This window comes from Stylophora pistillata, chromosome 5 (genome assembly GCF_964205215.1).
Source record: "Stylophora pistillata chromosome 5, jaStyPist1.2, whole genome shotgun sequence".
Taxonomy (NCBI): domain Eukaryota; kingdom Metazoa; phylum Cnidaria; class Anthozoa; order Scleractinia; family Pocilloporidae; genus Stylophora; species Stylophora pistillata.
Genome location: NC_142523.1, coordinates 38,439,041 through 38,458,978, shown reverse-complemented (window position 1 = coordinate 38,458,978; position 19,938 = coordinate 38,439,041). Strand labels below are relative to the sequence as shown.

Genomic DNA, 19,938 nt, shown 5'->3' with positions numbered 1-19,938 from the left:
AAAACAAGTTGGAAGAAACGAAAAAAAGAAATATTATATTCAGATTAACAGATCAAGAACCCCAAACATATTAATCCTTTAATCATTCAAAAAATACTTACTGTTAGTACAAGATTTTAAGAAAAAGTCGTGATAGACGGCATAGGGTAAAATATGGACTGGACTGGACTAGAATAGACTATTTCTTGGACGATTTTGGACTATTTTTTGGACCATTTTTTGGACCATTTTATAAAGGGGGAGGCACACCTTTAGTACTCAGGGAGGGGTGGGTGCAGTCGAAAAGTACTGAGGGAGGGGTGGGGAAATAGTGTTATTACTCAGGGAGGGGTGGTAGGTGGTGGTAATTGTAAACACTACTGGTTAATGGAGCTTTTACTCGATCGTAATAATTATTTTAATCGGTTTTTCGACTGACTTCTCCTACATCAACATTTTGCGCTGGGCCGCAGCGTTTCTTTAAAGTTTTAGCCATGCGAAAGCGAAACTGCCACGCAAACACTGGACTTTAATTCTTATTGAAAATATCGCGTTTACGATCCTCCACTGTCGAGTTACCAGTCTGGCAGAGGTTATGCGTGTGCCTTTTGAGTCGACTTGTGCACCATCAGTTTTCCTTTGTGTGATTACCAGATTTATCTATCTTTCTTTTGCCGTTGATGTTATCAGACGAGCTCAAGATTACAGAATTTCCGTTCTTTGGCTTTTCCTTGACTTTAGCCGCAAATATAGAATTCACAAGCGCTATCGCAATTTTAACGTTTGTACGTTTACTATATCAAATCATTTTTGGTACAATCGTACAAAGCAATAATCTCTCAAGTGTCTCGTTAACACAGACCTAGAAAACGCAGACCGCAGACCGCAGACCGCAGACCGCAGACCGCAGACCGCAGACCGCAGACCGCAGACCGCAGACCGCACACCTCGAAAAGGTAGTTTGGAAACACAAAATGCTGAAATTTAGAACCGGAACCGGAACCGGAACACCCGGAATTCCCGGAATGACCGAAAAATAATAATTTTTAAGAAAATAAAAGTAAATTAATAAATAAATAAGAATATTGATGATTAAAAATTGATGGTAAATTCACAACTTAATTAAACAATTATAATTGAACTACTAAACTAATTAAAATGCTCCGAACTATTACAAATTAATACTCTACCTTAAATGATTATTAACCACACATTGGGAGCTATCAAAGTAGCTACCATTAAGACCAGCTGTCTACTGTTAAAATTGAGAGATCTTCAGTTACTCGACACCTTTTCGTGTTTATTCTATATACCTTGAATATAAACCTTTGAATAGAAACCCTGTACAGATGGATTTTTCTAAACAAGGTTTATATTCAAAGGTACATATTCAAGGTATTTATAATAAACGCGAAAAGATGTCGAGTAACTGACAATCTCTCAATCACTGTAGACGGCTGATCTTGATAGCTCCAAATGTGTGGTTAATAACATTTAAGGTAGAGTTTTAATTTGTAATAGTTCGGAGCTTTTTACAATTGAACAACTAAACTAATTAGAAATATTGCATTTGTTTAATCTTCTGCAATGGTTCCGGCTGGAAAAGCGTGGCGGCCTAATGGTCATGGCTCCCTAGACATCCTACAGGTGTGTAAATGAGTGGAGGCGAATTTGAAACGGGGAGAAACCAAGTGATGGATTAGCATCCCATCTAGGGGGGAGAGTACAAATACTTCGTCGCTTAGGCTGTATGGGCTACTGGCCTGACGAAGACTTTTTTTTTAATTCTAATAGGTGCATCTCCATGAGCAGTGCCGGTAATTAAAGAAACGCCGCGGCCCCGCGCAAACATTTTGATAGAAGACAGTCGAAAAACCGATTAAAATAAATAGTACGATCGAGTAAAAGCTCCTTTAACCAGTAGCGTTTACAATTACAACCACCTACCACCCCTCACTGAGTAATAACACTCTTCCCCCACCCCTCCCTCAGTACTTGTACTCAATACTTGTCGACTGCACCCACCCCTTCCTGAGTACTAAAGGTGTGCCTCCCCCCTTACAAATGGTCCAAAAATTCGTCCAAAAAATCGTCTAAAAAATAGTCTAGTCTAGTCCAGTTCATATTTTACCCTACGCCCTGATACACTGGTAGCGATGTACCCTCGAATGATTTCGTTTTCCAGAAAAATACACACATAAATTACCTAAGCAGCAACATTAACGGCCAAGCAACTATCGTCTTATCATACAGATATTACAGATTATCTTAACAGCGCAAAGAAGATATCATATTTTGAAGAAAAGGACCTACTATTACGCCCATACCAGTATGATATAGTAAGGCATTACAGCAACGATATTCCGAGAAAATTATGTGTGTACTGTTATGAACAGTAAAGGTTGTTGTAGTTTTCAAATCAGCAGTTGGGACGCACTACCTTTATCAGTAAGATCAATTTTAGAGTACAAGGCGATAAACATCTCAGGACTGTTTCATATAAACTACACTTTCTCAAATCTCATTACATTCTTTTAAATAACTTTACAAATAAGCGAAACAGTTCTGCTGAGACTCACGAAACCTAGAGAAATTATACCTATATTCCACAAAAACAACAATCAATCAAGCAAACAAAAACCAAACTACAACTGGATGAATTGATAATTCGAACAAATAATTCTATTTTGAATCATGGCATTCAGTTAGTCTCCAGTCCTTCGCAGTCCTTCTTTGCGATATCACTCAACACTACCGCAGGCGAATTCAAGACTTTTTTGAAGGAAGTGTTGCACAGCATCCTAAAGAACGGCTGCCAGTAATTAGATTAATCTAAAAAAAATACTCCTTGAGACGAGCTGTTAGAAAACGAACTACTGATCTTAAGTTTGTTGATATACCTCTTCGCTGGTCCATTTAATCAGAGTTAATAGAGTTCCCTCTATTAACTCTGATTTAATCAAATAGGTGGTTTGCACGTTACGTCATTGCCGCCATGTTGGTGGACGTAAACAATAGCTATCTCATTAGCTCCTACTGTTCGTCCACCAGCATTTGTTCCTTTCACCACTGTTGACTGTCTCTAGAGATTGGTTGCAAACCACCTCTAGACCGCACTTTTTACTTTTTAGTACCGGCAGAATAACCTACGCGGGGTGTTAATAACATTAATTGGAGGAACACGAGAAAAGTGTGTAAAAATCACGACCCAGAGGCGCGAGATGTAAAAAATTTTCGAGATTATTCCCTCGATGACAGAAATGTTAAATAGCTGTACCTCATAGATAATCTTTAAACAACTTATCTTACCAATCAGTTCCCTTAAGGAAAAGTCTACTTCAAGTGTCTGTCACAACTGTGTGGTGTGCTGCACAAAACAAGACTTGAAATTTATCAAACAGAAAATGTATGTATAATGTACCACACGCACGCAAGAAATGATTATCTTTGATATCACAATGACTCGCCCTTGGAGCAGTTTAATTAAAAAAAAAAAAAAGTATATACCTTATATAACTGTATCGACTCTTTAAAAATGAGTAGTGACTGACAGAGTTATCAATTAGCTCACGTAAATTGCAGTGAAAAAACGTTCATCACTCGGGTTTGTTTTCGTAACAGAACACCGTTTGCTCCGTTGGCGACTGGAGTAATTCTTTCACATTCTGCTCTTGGAGAGAGCTGAGCTGATTGTCCTTCGTGTACCTGAATAAAATAAATCAAACACCTAGTATTTTACAAAGCTTCGATAACTATTGGAAGACTTCTATATTATATGTAACAGTTACTTATCCCATATCCTAACACCTTGATATCACACTGAGGAATTAGACCGAGAGAATCAAGAGAAAAATATATGTGGAACTATACCTGATAAACGGATTAATTATTTATTATTTATTATTATTTATTATTTATTATTATTTATTATTTATTATTATTTATTAGGGAATGAAGAGACGACTTTCTGCCCCACGCTAAACTTTTTTTTCAGGCAGGTTTTTTTCTTCGATGAGCAATAATTTTTTTGGGCGCAATTTTCAAGTGGCTAAATTTATTCAAAACTGTTACCCTCGTTGAAAATGTTACACAAAGTAGTGCGCTACTAATGCATGGCCCATCGCAAAGGTTTGTCATCTCATTCGTACACTACAAAGTTGAAACCAAAAATTTGTCGGCAAAATATAAATTATTGCAACTGTAACATCAATCGTCATACCATAATGCAAATGAATCTTCGGACATTTTAAATGTATTGGCCGCGGCTCTCAGAAGGTCCTGGGCCGAGGCTGATTGGTCCACTTTCACAGATCGCGTGAGAACCAACTGAAACTTGACCGTGACGTCACGTTCTTGTTTGAATTGAGCTGGCATCGATATTTTTCTTGTAGGAAGGGGGCTTTTAGATTTTGGAGCTGGAGGTAGGGGCTTGGAAGGGGGTTTCATTTCAAATGCAGATTGCGCTCGTCTATTCTCTGCTTGAATTACGGGCCTCTTGTGAGGCAGCGGGGAACGAGATTCAGCCAGAAATCTCGGGGTATGAGATGCACGCGGAGAAGGTGGGGGTCGACGGGGACTCTCTGGCCTGTCGGGAAGGCCTGGAAGCGGCTTCCTCGGTGGTTCTATCCGAGAAGAGACTTTCTTCAATGAACGACGAGTTTCTTTTTTCCTCAAGTCGTTTAATAATGCGTGTCTTCCTGAAGCCTGATAACGATGCAGATTTACATTTTCAGTCAACAGCTATAGGTGAATGTGGTGACCGATGAGAGGAAATTCTATTTCAAAACATTAATTTTTTTCTAACACGCTAAACGCGATCAGTGCAAACTTAAAATAAGCTAGCATAACAAGGTTTGATTATATAGAGACAGACCTTCGTAGGTAAACCAAGAACAAACTAAATAAAGGGGTAAGTTCTATAGAAAGTGTGGTGCCGCGTCGGTGAAGAGGGGGGGGGGGGGAACAATAGATTTAAGTTAGCTTAAAATCAAATAATAGTCAAGATTTCTAATGGACTCCAACAGAACAGCTACTGCTCGATGGAGGTTCAACAGTATGAAGCACGTTCGTGACATACATGTAATAACTGATAACATCGAATGAAGGTTTCCGTTACGACTGCTTTATTCTTGTAGGCCCCCCCCCCCCTCACCAAAAATTATTAATATATCAACTAACATCTTATTACATACCACCCGTCCAGCTGCAGGGATTTGCTGTTCAGGAGATTGCTCATTTTCTACATCTTTGAGAAGACCCGGGGATGGAGGCTGAGTCTGACAAACAGAATAAGAGCATTGTATGAGGTGCGATGATACAAAAAATACCTAGGCAGCCATATGCAATGTACCGGGTTTCAGGCCGGGGAGTTAGGCTTCAGAGAACATGTCATTTCTATCTCCACCATTTAAAGCATAAAATAAAAATGTTCTATTCATCTACGTTTTCAGATTGCACTGCAAACTCCAATTTGTCCTCAAATGTGCTATAAATTCGACAACCAATACACAAACAACCCCGCGACCTGGCCGCACCCGCAGAACCAAACCGGAAAGTTTGGTTCACAAAAAGGTGCTTGATGAAGACTTCGACTCGAAGATGCCTTTCCCTGAAACTATAACTGATCACCAAAGGATGAAAAAAAAATCAGTGGGAGATTGTTCAGTTTAAGCCACAGGTAAGCGACCAGGCAGTTCAAGCAGGAGTCACAATGACGTCATCCACCACTAGGATTTAAAAGGACGTTTAAAGACAACTTTAGAAAGGCTAGGCTACTCTATAGAATCTAGAGACCCACTCAGTGTCTTGATTTCATAACAATTATGGCTTGGGAGATTGAAAAATAGTACGGTTTCTGGATCGATGAACTTGTGTCCACATGTAGAAAAATAAGCTTCAAAAAATCTTCTAAAGATAATAGGATCTAGCATGAAGAAAATATAAGACAAAAATCAGTACAAACGTACCGTGGAGGTTCTAAGGCGAGTACTGGGAAATCTTGTGACTTCATTTTCAGCGACAACCTAACATTGCAAAAGTTATGAAAGCTGTAAAAGTTTCTCACAGACCGCCGAACCATACTTAGTGAGATTATCTATTCACACTCTCTTACCAGTTTAGAGTGTAGATGAAAATATTCTAGCACGAACTGACGCCTTCTTTACGATTATAATCACACAATTACTAAGTACACCAGAAAGGACAACTCTACCCCAGCCTCTCAATTACACCAGTATACTCATCAGGGCCCATTTGTTCAAAGGCTGATTAGCGTGAATCCAGAGTTAAATTTTAATTCAGGTTTCTTTATTTCTCTATTCGAGAGCCTTCTTGGGATAATTTTCCTTAGTCTTTTCAGAGAATCCAATCTTCAAACTGTAGAAAAAAAAGAATTATATTGAATTTCCTTTTCAAGCTGTCAGATCTGAAGTCAAACTTTACACAAACCCTGGGTTATATTAACCTAGCTTTTGAACAACCCTGCCCCAGTGGTCTTGTGTGTTATAGTCAGCCTTGCCCAGTGGTCTTGTGTGTTATAGTCAGCCTTGCCCAGTGGTCTTGTGTGTTATAGTCAGCCCTGCCCAGTGGCCTTGTGTGTTATAGTCAGCCCTGCCCAGTGGTCTTGTGTGTTATAAGTCAGCCTTGCCCAGTGGTCTTGTGTGTTATAGTCAGCCTTGCCCAGTGGTCTTGTGTGTTATAGAGTCAGCCCTGCCCAGTGGTCTTGTGTGCTATAGTCAGTGGTGAGCAGATTTTACCTGGCGTACGGATTCAATTTCCAAAGAGAACTGAGGAGTTAATCAAACTATCCCCACTGACAACAACGAAATTTTTCTTTTTGAATTTCAGGCAGTGTTCTTCAACCTTATTTCTCTCTTTACCTTGGATTGTCCCAAGAAATCACGCTTTTCGCTAATGGCATCAATATGGCGTTTCTGTGGCTGAAAGACTGCATTTGATGGCATCTTCATGGGTTCTACATTTTGTCCAGACTGATGGGTAAGAGACGAGAAGGTTTTATTAAATATGTATATTTATTATGAAGAGAAAAAGAAATGGAAAGTCTTGACAGACAGACATCAATTGCAGTTAAAGATACGTAGTCAGTCCAAAGGCAAGCCAGCTTGTTTGGCCGTTCAGTCAGCTGGTCAGTCAGCCGGTCGGTCAGTCAGCCGGTCGGTCAGTCAGCCAGTCGGTCAGTCAGCCGGTCGGTCAGTCAGCCGGTCGGTCAGTCAGCCGGTCGGTCGGTCAGCCGGTCGGTCGGTCAGCCGGTCGGTCGGTCGGTCAGCCGGTCGGTCGGTCAGCCGGTCGGTCCGTCAGCCGGTCGGTCGGTCAGCCGGACGGTCCGTCAGCCGGTCGGTCAGCCGGTCGGTCAGTCAGCCGGTCGGTCAGTCAGTCAGTCAGACAGGTGTAGCCAGTAAGTCAGCCAGTCAAACAGTCTGAGAGCCAAATTAGTAAAGGGTGTAAGTTTCTAAAGAAACTGTAGTGCTGCATCGGTGGGAGAGTATAACAAGGTAATTTTAGTTTTATCAGTTGATAAATAAATGTAAACTAGCCACTGTAAAGAGTTTCAAAGCTGACATTTCTGGCATTAGCCCTTCTTCAGAGGAAATGAGAGCCAGTCAGGCAAGCTGTGAGTCAGAAAGTAAATCAATGAGCTAGGAAGTAAACCAGTCAATCTCTAAACAAAGAAATCAGTCACTATAAGTACACCAGGCGGCAGTCAAACAACTAGTCTGGCAATCAGTTGGTCTGTCTGTTAATTGGTCAGTCGGTCGGTCGACAGTCAGTCAGTCAATTAGTACATCAACCACTTGGTCTGTCAATCAGTCAGTTGATCACTCAGTCTAACAGCTACAACGAGATCTGTCAGTCAATCAGTTAGTTATTTAGTTACTAAGTTAGCCAGTTAGAGGGCCAGTTGTTATGTTCACAGCTAGTGTATCAGTCCGTCATGTCAGTCCTTAAGTTGAGTCTCAGAAGTGTTTAGTCACATATGAGATTTGTTCTTTCAGCTGAATCAGTTGGTTAATTAATACTTGGTATTAATTCATTTCAATCAATCATTCAGGTAATCAAAGCTAACTGCACATAGTTAATTTCAACACCTAAAATAAAACTTACTGTATAAGCACTGAGTGCTTTACCTGCCAACAGAGAAGATGGTCATCAATAACACCGTGTCTAGGTTCCACCTTGGATTGTAAAGCCATCAAAAAATCATTTTTAGCTTCTTGAAAATCACCTAACCTGGAGCGGGCAATGGCCCTGTTGGTGAGGATCTAAATGAAAAGAAAAGATTTGTGTGTTATCTTATGAGAAAGATAAAAATTGAAGGTGAAGATACAAGGGAACAAGATCTAGTAGGAATTAAGCCTTTAATCAAACTGCCAGCAATTAGGCTTCAAGTTCCTATGACATGATTGTCATGCGTTGTGAAATTTAACTTCCTTATTTGAATCTTACTTCACCCCATACCTCACATAAGTAGAGTTTAGCCTTTAGTCCTAGTTGTTGATAATTAATCAATCTGTTTCCACGCAAATAGAAGTAAGCATTATCATAGCTCGTTAGTGCTTTCTCATTCCTAGGAGAAAAGAAAATGAAAAAATAATGTACATATTGTATATAACCTGCAAGAATATCAAACTAAAATAGCAGCAGGGCTCGAATTTAATTTTTGGATCACTAACCCAAGGGTTAGTAGATATCTTTTTTACTAACCAAATTATAAAGTTTGGTATCCAAGCTGACAAGTTACGATATCTCAAATATTGAACATTTTGATCATAATAACGAATAGGGCAAATTAAAGAGTAGCTCAAACTACATGATGTTGAAAATTACCAAATGTTGAAAATTACTAACCCTTGGTTAACGGGTTACTGTTAATTTCGAGCCCTGAGCAGTTCAAAAAAAAGGTTCAGAACTGTCTCATATTTTCCATTTATTTCATTAATAGCTTCTTAATTCTATCAATGTGCCATTTTCTATAAGCTGCCAGCTTATTGTTAAAGTACTGAGGACACGGCTCTGGAGAAAAGGAATTTGAACTGTAGTTCTCCTTGGGAGCCACAATACTATATTAGACCACTTTCATAAATGGCTGCCGGATTAATATTCTTTTGTTTAAATTTAAATTAGCCCTACTGGCCTCATTCTCCAGTACAAAATTCAAAAGAATACATTATCTCGAGCGAGGCCAGAAGGGCTAATTTAAATTTAAAGAAAAGAATATTTATACGGCAGCCATTTATGAAAGTGGTCTATAATTATGCAGCTCCACATGGCACCAGAATGCTGCTATCAACTGCTACACCAAACTGATAGAAAATTCAATGAAACCATTCATAATAATAATTATAATAATAATAATAATAATGATAATAATAAAACAGCAATCTAAAATCATCTGCCCCTTGAATGGAGGAATTTTTAGTACAAATGAAAGGAAAATTTCCTATTATTAAGGAGAACTGTCAAAATATACAAAACCCAAATTTTAGATCATCCTATATAATCATGCTGGCCACTTTTGATTATAGCATGAGTTACTAAAATTAACAGAAGTGACGTACATATTCATTTAATTTTACCCTAGTTATAGCCAATTACATTACTATGAATTCAAGGCACAGTAAATTTGTTCACGAATTTCCTAAAGTACCTTAAAGTAATGTTCTTACCTGTTCAAAGCCAAATTGATGTTCCCCAGCATATAATGAGCAACTGCCATCATTTTGTCTTTTTCTACAGACTCCTCAAAAGCCTTCATTGACAAAAGGAATATTGTTAGACTGCAAACTGAATAACTTTGATGAATACAATAATGGGATAAACCTTACTGGGTGAGTTTCACAGCTATGGTATAATTATGTTGGTTGCATTTCAAGCAGATCAATCATTGAATCATTGAATTTCTAGAGTGAGATTCATTTGTTTGTCAAAGATAACTATAAGAAATAGTGATCTTGCAAGTAAGAAGGTATTATGGGGATATGAAAATATACTCTTTGGCATCTATTCCACACAATACAATGTGAAGGCGTAGTCTGATCATCCGGGTGAGTGTAGTCCTGAGAAGGACTGTTGTCGGTGGTAGTGACTGATGTTTCGACAACCTTTGCGGAAGTCATCATCAGAGTCAAGTGAATAATTGTTGTCAGTAGAATGCTCTTATTCCAGTTCGTGTGAAATGATCGGTTGGTTTTGCCATGATGTTATTGGCTGTAAGACTCAAGTGACGTAAATTGGTCGTGATTGGTCTGTTTCGATCTGTCAGTAAAGTTAGGTCATTCTTTTTCAGTCGTTTGTGATGTTTATGTCGTGAATGAGTCGTTTGTATGGAACGGGTAGTTGTTGACATCTATTTAGGGGAGTCTGTTCTAAGTTAGTAAACCAGCTTTCCAGAGTCAGTCGTTGAAAATAGTCAGTGCTGTAGGTTAGGCATTGCACAGAGTCCCAGTCAATGTTGTGGTTGGTAAGTCGATGGTGTTCAGCAATGTGATTGCTGACATCACCTTTCCTCATCGCCCGTCTGTGTTCAGTCAGTCTTGTTCTGAGGTTTCTGCCAGTCTCACCGATGTAGGACGCTTGGCAGTCGGAACAATTGCTCTTATAAATCGTTCCCTGTCTGTTCTTCGGTTCGTCTTTGTCTTTAACGTTGATTAGTAACTGACGTAGTGTGGTGATGGGTCTGTGGGCGACGCGGATATTGAAGGGGGGGCAGTAAGAGGTGCATCTTACTACCCTTCAAAAGTAATATTTCCAGGAAATGTTAATGGATTGTAAATCTGAGTCATGTTCTGAATTTATAAACTGTCTCATTTGGTAGATTCTGAGATAAAGGGCTTTTACCTTACAAAGGTTTGTATTATGGCATCAAAAACTTTAATATCATGGCCATTAATGCAAGAGGGTGCCTAGGGGTTCATTAATAACAGTAATTAAGGACTCAGTGAAGTCCAGTTTGGTCTTTAATCATATCAGTGATTAACAAAATTGGATGACTGTGAAACTTTGAGGCCTGTTTTTAATTTCTCTTTTAAAAAATCATGTAACACATGAAATTTTCCTAAATTTGTGCTTGAAACATTTGCTATCATCCTTGTGATATCATTACACATTCAAACAGAAAAAGAAACATTATGTTGCTGGGCAATAGGTTTCTGACAGAGGTTCTTTAAGGCAAACCTTAGTCCAAAAATAAGCACCAAATATAGGCAACACTTATCCAGGACAAGTACTTACAAATTAATCTTTTTTGTTACAGCTGTCAAATGGAGTGATGAGTCAATTGGAGTAATTGCATCAATATGGTAAAAATAATTTACTGTTGGACAGTTGTCCTATTTTGTACAGATCATGAAATTCATGAATCCCAACTTGAGAGAATTAATTCAGGGTACTATTGTTAAGACATCTTTTACCTTGTGGTTTATAGGCACTGTCTAATGCCAGTGTGCATTTATCCGTGGAAGTGAATAAATTTAAGCATTTATAACCTTTTTATAATCAGAATTCTTTTGTTTAGACATTGAAAGAATTTCATCTGGTAACATAATTAAATTTGGTCACATGCGATTTGAATTTCCCATAATGATTCCAGTCTGCCCTTAGCAATTTGTGATTGCTTTCACTAACAATTCTTCTAAAATAATGCCTATCATGCAATAATTCAGAGCAAATACCGAACTTTCTTTTATGTGTAGATGAGTGTAATAACAACAAATTCAATCCTGATGATTTAAGCACCTTGCAGTCCAAGGAGGTCCCTAGGGGACCAATTCAAGGTGTGAGTGCTAAGAAGCAATATTAAACAGAATGGAATAATCTGTGGTCGACTAATACAAACATCAAAATCATGTCACATGGAATCGATTTATCTCTACTGGAGATTCTCCTACTGCATCTTACTCACGGTAATTTTTTTCTCAATATCATTACCAATTAGAATGATATCCATGAATTCAGCCACGACCTCACTTCAAGCTATTACATAGCCCCCAGGTGCAACTTTTTTGACCCGCTTACTCAGCAAAACTTAATTTACTACAATATAATCGACAATAAAAATAAATAAATGTATATAAATAAACAATATTTGCACATAATATTTCAAATATGCCGGACGTTTTGGAAAATTAGCATCAAACTTTTTAACTCCCCAAAACTACTATTTCGCTTCAAAGGGCAGCAACATCATGGTTATAATTTGCGTGACAGGAACAGGGAGAATTATACCGGCTCATTAACGAAATCACGATCATCGGTTAATTACTTAAAGTAAATGAAAACTTCACAAAACTATAATCGGTATTTAACACCTAGACTGGAGAAGTCGTGATATCTATGAACCCAAAAGTACCTTTGCCGCCATATCCATTCTCCCAAGAGCTACGTAAGTTTGTCCAATGTTGAACAGATTTCTTCCTGAAGTGATAAGATGCTGAGAAGAGTCTGTTCTCCCCTCTAAAGCCATAAAGTTCATAAGCGCATCTTGAAAGTTTCCTTCTTCCATGAAAGTCACGCCATCTTTCCAAATCATCAGTGTCTGAACCATTGACATGTCCTCCATTTTAGACAGGGTATCTCAGTGGAGGCTGGAGAAGCGAAATTATGTCCGACTAGAAAGCGAAACGATTCTAAATTCTTCAGCGATAGAAATACGCGCTCCAGTGACCGAGAGCCAATATATTTTAATTGTATGGAAAAATATTACATAACCTGTTACATGCTTTTCACCGCTGGTCACAAAGCTGTAGACTCCTCTCGTTGCCAAAGCAACAAACTTACCACGGTCTGCCATTTTGGAAAACAACTCTAAGTCTATCTACTTTTTCTACGTTCTGGAGACCATAAAATGGAATACACTGGCAGCAATCACGAGGGGGATATAAAAAATGGAAGGTAAAGATATCTGTATCGTGTTCAAACTAGCTATCGTCAATCACGTTAAATTTGTGTTCATAATTCCAGAATGGAGGGTCAAGCGGAATATACTTTGCCTCCTTCACTGAAAAAAAAATACGTCGGCGAGATGAAGGATGGAATGTAAGTTCATATTTTTTCCTAGTGGAAAGTATTTTTAATTTTAGGCTGTTGCTCTTCTTTTGTAAGCTGTTTTTATCACATTAATTCATGGAGTATATATGGTCACATTGTGTCGAGCGAGGTATTAAATGTTTTATGCGTTTTGAGTCACAAATACTATAGTCAGCTGGTGAAAATTTCAATGATCTTACTTTTGTGTAATTTCGATCAAATAATTAAGAACCTGAAATTATTGACATTTGGTTCGGTTGACGTCACGCTGTTCGTGAATGACGCATATACTCAATACAGCGTGACAAATTTTGACGCACAAAACTTCTGCTGTTTTGTCATTTCCTTGATTGCTTGCTTTCAATCTTAATTTAATATGTTATCAGTGGGGGAGCCGGTTAATTTGTTGTTTCCAATAAATTGACAATTCTGTTTTCACTCTAAACATTTTCTCTTGCCAGAAGTCTCGAGATTCCAGCTTTTTTATTTTATAATTTTTCCATCATTTGTTCCGTACTGTACGTAAATACAACCTGTTTGAATTATCAGTTTTGATTTTGGATTTTATTAAACACAATGATTTTTTATTGTTGAATTTTCAGAGATTAACTCTCATTCCATTTGGACAGTAATCAATCAGCTGCCATAGTGATTAATGTACTTTAGTTGAACCTTTAACTGTTGTTTTCCATACCGCATAGTGTCATAACTTGAAATAACATTTTCTGTTTTGAAATTTCCCATGATACAAGGTTTCATGGAGAAGGTACTTTATTTTTCTCAAATGGAAGCAAGTATGTTGGAAAGTGGGAGAAGGGAATTGCAGTGGAGGTATGTGTAACAATGAAACCAACTTGGAAAAAAACTTTGAACAAAAACCAAAAAAAAATAAGCATAAATTAGTTGATAATGACCGGTGGCTTATGACATATATTTCTCAAAGATGGGTATATTGATAATGATTATACTAATGCTAACAATAAGACTAACAAAAACAGCAAAAAAATAAACACTGATAGTTTTGTCTAAAAAGTCTGACCTATTTTTAGTGACTTTGGATTGTGGTTAAACAGTTTCTAACCCCAACCCTCCCCTCCCACCTTTCACCTCAGTCCACACTTGAGGAGAGTAGTGTGGGTGAAACTAAAACATATGAGGCTTTGCAAAAACTCAAGAAATTGATAAAGCATAGTTTGTGGTGCACATTTTCTAGGGCAAATATACATTTGCTGATGGCTTAGAATATGATGAAGAGGATTGGGAGTATTGTGATGGATACGACAGGAGATTTTATACCGAGATCTGCCATGGACTCAAGCCAGCAGGTACATCCTTGCTACTATTGTTCTATGCAAATGTAAGGTGTGGAAAGGAAAGTCTCTTTTATGTTAACATTTTTATGTATTGCCCTGTAGGTCGATCTCAGCTCACAAATTGTATTCCACCTCGAGAGATTCCAGAAGGCTGCTATGACTGTGGTGATGGTTTTTACAATCCTGTATCAAGAGTGGTTGTTGACTATGATCATGAGTTTCTTCGAAATGCAGGTTAGTAAGTAAATGTAATAAGAAAATGAGTTCATTCATCAGCATTTTGTACATTTTTTGTAACAAAAGCAAACTAAAGTCAGTTTCTAATTAATCCATTACCTTTCCCAGAATTCATTGAATTTTTGCATTTTACTCAAAATATCTTCCACGAAACTATCTTTTTTCACCAGATGATGATGAACATGATTGGATTCTCAAAACATGCAGAAAAGGCTGGGATGAAAATGTGGGATACAGGCCTGATCTTATCAAGTAAATCCTTGGAATAACACAGGGACACCAATAACACTTCCAGTCCAAAGGCAGGTGGAGTGGGAAGTGACAGGCTCCATGTACTAATGTCAGTCATGGAAAACACATTCCTTCCCTGTTTTGATGATTATGATATCATCTCTAACTGGCAGATTTCATTGTTTTAGCATAATCATGTACATCTTTCAACAGTATTCTAACCCATAGTGGAAAGCAGAGGAAGTTTCTTGGTTGGCTTGTAGGTTACTGAATGACTTGCCAGACCACAATGGGTATGAAATTTCACATTTGTCAAATAAACCTAGAACTATGTAAAACTAGTCCAGTGTACAGGCATAAACTTAATGCAGTAGAGAAGACAAGGTTTAAATCTTAGTTGTTTTTACGCTAGATATTTTACATGGAAAGGAATGCAAGACTGCATATAACTTGTAAATAAACCTATTTTTTACTTCAAAACCTCTACCATTAAAAAGATCAAGAACAATGCATTACCCTGTTCTTTTAGCAAAACCACCCTAGTGTGCACATGAATATTTTATTTTGGTCGTGACTTGAATGGATACTCCAAAATCAGGTTTCTGAGTAATAACGAATTATTTACCAAAAAAAATAACTTATTCAGTTCCAGTACTTACTTCGAAACCTGATAACCTGATTTTGGAGTATTCGTTAAATTCACATTTTCTTTGTGGCAACTCGATTTTCATGATTTCTTTCACTTGGAACCAGGCCCTCCAGAGAAACATTTTCCCCTTCATGACTGCGCTCCAGAAATTTACACCGTCCTTGTAGTTCCACATGCAGCGTTGGATGAGTTCCAAGACACTTTAATTCTTCTGCGTCACAAAACTTCGAGAGGGATCGACCGTGCAGTCCCATGTATGTCTCGTTTTCTTTAGTTAAGAACTTATATCGGTGCACTGCCACAACCCGTTCTTGCTAAATTCGCTGGTCCAACCGCACGCATTTAATGAAGTGCACAGGCATGTTTGTTTGTTTGTACTTACAGTGTTATGCTCCTACTCTATTCCCTTTGCATGGTTTCATAAACTTAGAGAGTATTCTCACTCAAGATGTGCTCCTGCAATCAATACACCCCACTGCCTAAACACCTTTCTTACGCACGTATGCGCGCGTTTCTGCGTTAAAATACCCTGCCGCTATCTAGTTCCTTTCAGCCGAATTCAAGGCCGTTGTGCGCATACTCGATGCGCACTTGCATCAATCTCCCTGAACTGCGTTCTTCGACCTTACGTAAACAAGCAAAGTCTGAAGAAGATAGTACCTTGCTACAAAACCATTCATTTAGTGTAAACAAAACAAATAAATAGGTTGATACAGCTATTTATAAAATGTGTGCCTTTTAACGTCACTAGGACGAAAATATAGTTAACCTCTACAAATAAAATGGTAGTGATTTTATAAAAAAATTGGAACTCAAATTAGGACTAAACTAAGAACATGTAGTTGTTTGGAGCCTTCTATTGGCTAAATAAACTGAAACATCTCAACAGACAAGTCTGTTTAACATGCTTGATACTAATCTTGTTCTATTTACAGTCACTAATTAGTTACCTAAAGGACGTAAAGGCAGCCGAGTGACAATAACTCTCAACAAAGAAACGACAACTTTGAGTTTAAATTTACAAGACATGTTTCGACATTCTCATGTCATCTTCAGTTGCAAATGAGCTTTTAACGGTTGTACATTTGAATTTATATTAAGGTACGTTACAAATTACGTGTCAGGGCTTACGTTTCAATTTGAATATTAAATACGCGAAAAATGTAAATAGCGCGCGCTTGACTAGATCAAAAAAAAAAAAATAATAATAAAATAAGAGACCAAGGAACAACGTCATTAAAAGGAAAGAGATAATTCTAGATGCTTCAACTGCTGATTAAGAATGGGTTTTTCCCACTTTGATATGCAAAGCCTCTTTGATCTTAATTTGGTATTTTGAAGCGGCAAAATCTAAGATCGTGAAACATTCAGTATCACAAGAGTCAAGACAGGCCCTTGATGATTGCAGGTGCTTGTAAATATGCGAAGTTTTGTCCGACAAGAGGTTCTCACGAACTCGTGTACAAATGTGGCGAGTGGTCTCACCAATATAACAGACATTACAGCCAGCACACGAAAATTTATAAACGACACGCGAACGTAGATCTAGCGGTACTGAATCTTTCACACTGAACATATTTCTGAGTTTAAACGTACTGAAGACTAACTTAAGATCTAAATCAGCTCTACAATAACGTTTGAGTAGTTGTCTTAACTTAGTCTGAGCGATGTTAGAAAATCGACCAACATAGGGAAGTTTATAATAGCGCGAAGAAGGTTTACCGAAGTTAGAAGAGGCGTTCTGCCCAGTAGGAGAAGGATTATTTTTCTTAGCGAGATACCTGTAAATGATCTTGTCTATGACCCAAGATGGAAAACAATTTTTCCGTAGCAAGAAAATAAGTTTCTTGACATCCAGATGAAGACCAACACAGGAATTATTGATCTTATATACTCTGTCGATCAATGTTCTGACCAAACCTAATTTGAAAATCAAAAGGGCGAAGCTGAAATAATTAGTAAGAATACCAGTAAACGTCTTCTTGCGATATACATCCATCGTCACTAGTGTATATCGCAAGAAGACGTTTATTTACTTAGTTATTTATTTATTTTTAACTTTAAATAGCGTATGATAACGATCTTCATTTTTCATATCAATGATGAAGGCTTAAGCATTAGCCGAAACGTCTGTTTCAAGAAATAACAAGTCAGGCAACCAATTTCTATAAAACTCATGACATCTCCTGACTACACTTTTTCCATTTTAAAACATATTAACCCAAGACTTGGTCAAAAAATCCTTTAGTTTAATTGATTATTCTTTGGTGTAAAATATCCTAAGAACGTTTTTAACGTATGTTTATCCTTGTGATGAGCTCAATTTTGTTTATTCTCCAGAGAGAATTTCTACCCGAGATCAAAGTCATCGACAGATATCTTCGTTTTTACTTTTGGCGTTAAGCCTCGTTCGTGTGGATGAGTTCTTTTAGTTCGTTGCCGGGAAAGAACCGGGAGTGCGAATCTTCCTGGAGAGGATTGGTTACTAATTTGCGGGGTGCCAAAACGAGATTTCAGTGTAAATGACCCTGGGTCATTCTGATTGGAATGAATGAATCTACCTGCACTAAAAGAACGAGGGTAACTTTTGTACGTTTCAACAAACCCGCTTAACCTGTTATAACCAGATGACCTTGCAGAGCGACCAACAGCAGTGGTTGGTTTTTGTCTAGTACGTTCCTTTTTATACCCTTGAGACGTTGAAGGTTTCCCAGTGAAAGCATCGTCTGATTTAGTTTGGTGAAGTCTTTGATGTAAAAACTTCAATTCAGATGATTCTCTGCGTTGTTTACTTGAAATGTTTTCGGGGTTTTCCTCGTCATCACGGCTACTGGTTCCTTGTTCATCTTCCTTGTCAAGTTCACAGTGCCTGCAACTGGAGACTGGGCAGAGAGTCTGACTTACTTGAGAAAAGATGTGCAAAAGAAATAAGCGAAAACTTGACGCGTCCTGACAAGAACAGCGGCCGTGCCATGAAATGTAACCTGAAAAAAAAAATTGGAAATAAATCGCTATTGTCACTTCTTCAGGTCTAGCTTGCAACAAAAATCGAACGGAATCCTGTCAGTTTTTTTATGCTATGTATCTATTCAGGTAACCTTCGATGTAGCGTCTAAAAAATTCAGTCGAAGGTGCAAGAGATAATTGAATTTGTTTGTTGCAATATTTTTCCCAGGCGTGAACTTCTGTATAGTAAACACAAAATTTCAGTTAACGATTGTAAATTGCCCGCCAATGTTTTGAAAAGATAATTTAACATACCATAACATTCTGCTAGCATTGACATACCATAATATTCCGCTAAATTGCATTTGTTAGCATTCTTGTGTTTTACCATGGCCTATTCGTTTACTGATAAAATTTCTTCCACAGAAATTGAAACGAGACGGAAGCCTTTTTGTTCTTATATGGCCGCTCAGAAGTCAATTATAGTAATTGGATAATCGGCCATGAGATAGCCAATCAACGCGCGCGAAAAACACAATTCATTAGTGTGTGGCATATACTACTAAAATATACGAAAAAAAAGTGTCCTTATTTCCTCACTTGAGCTGTTCAACAGAATAAGAGTGGGTGTTCCAACCAGACCAAACAACTGACAAATATCCGGGTTACTCATCACGCCTCGACGCGCATGACGAGTCCGCTGCCTCTGGGAATGGCAGCCACAAGTATGTGTGACGCAGTCGGTACTTTTGCGCCAGCCTCGTTCGGTCAGAATGTCAGCGAGGGCCTGGCGATGGGATGTAAGTGGTTCCTCACTCCGCACACAGCATGTGACAAATGAGAACTAAAAAATAACGAAAGAAAAGACAACAATCTTTAAAAATAACAATATACACCAGGTTGTGAGAGTCATCTTAAAAGTCAGTCACACTTTTGGTTGCTAGTTCACATTCCCACACAACTTTCCTCAATTCAATTCAATTCAATCCAGCTTTATTGACGGTATCACTTCATTAAAAATTAAAAGTGTTCTTCCAGTGGGCCGTTTACATAACAGAAATTTTCAAAGAAACTACATTACTGCTAAAATTTCTACATATTAAGAAAATCTATCCTACAATTAATTGCACAAGAATCAATCAACCTTAAAGGTACATTAATTAACTAAAGTAAATTCACTCTCAACTCCCTCAGGGCAATCATCCATGGTTCAAGAAAGACAGGGCAGACTTGAAAGAATATATATATTTTTTCTTCTTTAAGCACATTTTCTAGGCCATTCCACATGACTGCTCCCCTGTAGCTAAAAGCCCGCTTAGCAGATCCAGTACGGGACCCTAGTACAAAAATGTTGTTCGACGCACCTCGCACATTGTAAGAATGAATACCGGAGGTTGCTTTAAACATGTTCTTTAAACTCTCAGGGTAAAAGTTATTTAGAGATTTAAAAACACTTATTGCGAGCTGTTTAGAGCGTCTTTTCTCAAGCGTATCCCATCTCAAGTCTGGGAGAATATCCGCAGATCTTGTATTCTAATCACT

At 38.1% G+C, this 19,938-nt stretch overlaps 3 protein-coding genes across 11 annotated transcripts in view; 1 reads left to right on the top strand and 2 right to left on the bottom strand.

Moving 5' to 3' along the window:
* Positions 1 to 64: 64 nt before the first annotated feature.
* LOC111339599 (uncharacterized) lies at positions 65 to 12,553 on the bottom strand. 2 transcript variants are annotated; one of them, XM_088761612.1, is made up of 9 exons: positions 12,344 to 12,553; positions 9,663 to 9,745; positions 8,455 to 8,563; positions 8,124 to 8,258; positions 6,858 to 6,968; positions 5,946 to 6,002; positions 5,172 to 5,255; positions 4,199 to 4,683; positions 65 to 3,684 (listed from the first exon to the last, which is right to left on the bottom strand). In XM_088761612.1, the coding sequence occupies exons 1-9, from the start codon at positions 12,551 to 12,553 to the stop codon at positions 3,576 to 3,578; spliced, it is 1,383 nt and encodes a 460-aa protein (XP_088617738.1). In that variant the 3' UTR covers positions 65 to 3,575. The 2 variants fall into 2 exon arrangements, with proteins under 2 accessions (XP_088617738.1, XP_088617739.1); XM_088761613.1 differs by lacking the exon at positions 12,344 to 12,553 and adding an exon at positions 11,923 to 12,301.
* Positions 6,837 to 15,309, top strand: LOC111339601 (MORN repeat-containing protein 5). Of its 3 annotated transcripts, XM_088761619.1 has the most exons (9): positions 6,837 to 6,975; positions 9,733 to 9,824; positions 11,249 to 11,294; positions 11,688 to 11,897; positions 12,955 to 13,029; positions 13,773 to 13,851; positions 14,234 to 14,345; positions 14,436 to 14,567; positions 14,741 to 15,309. In XM_088761619.1, exons 5-9 carry the CDS (start codon positions 12,956 to 12,958, stop codon positions 14,824 to 14,826), a joined length of 483 nt encoding a protein of 160 aa, XP_088617745.1. In that variant the 5' UTR covers positions 6,837 to 6,975; positions 9,733 to 9,824; positions 11,249 to 11,294; positions 11,688 to 11,897; position 12,955; the 3' UTR covers positions 14,827 to 15,309. The 3 variants fall into 3 exon arrangements, with proteins under 3 accessions (XP_088617745.1, XP_022802019.2, XP_088617746.1); XM_022946284.2 differs by lacking the exons at positions 6,837 to 6,975; positions 9,733 to 9,824; positions 11,249 to 11,294; positions 11,688 to 11,897 and adding an exon at positions 12,744 to 12,885; XM_088761620.1 differs by lacking the exons at positions 6,837 to 6,975; positions 9,733 to 9,824; positions 11,249 to 11,294; positions 11,688 to 11,897; positions 14,234 to 14,345 and adding an exon at positions 12,744 to 12,885.
* A 798-nt stretch (positions 15,310 to 16,107) lies between these two features.
* LOC111339590 (uncharacterized) overlaps positions 16,108 to 19,938 on the bottom strand; it is a 52,342-nt gene continuing 48,511 nt past the window's right edge. For all 6 annotated transcript variants that reach the window (XM_088761603.1, XM_088761607.1, XM_088761606.1 and 3 more), the window contains exons 58-59: positions 18,997 to 19,240; positions 16,108 to 18,434 (exon numbers count right to left, since the gene is read on the bottom strand). In XM_088761603.1, the coding sequence (XP_088617729.1) occupies positions 17,800 to 18,434; positions 18,997 to 19,240 (879 nt within the window). In that variant the 3' untranslated portion in view covers positions 16,108 to 17,799. The remainder of the gene's footprint in view (positions 18,435 to 18,996; positions 19,241 to 19,938) is intronic.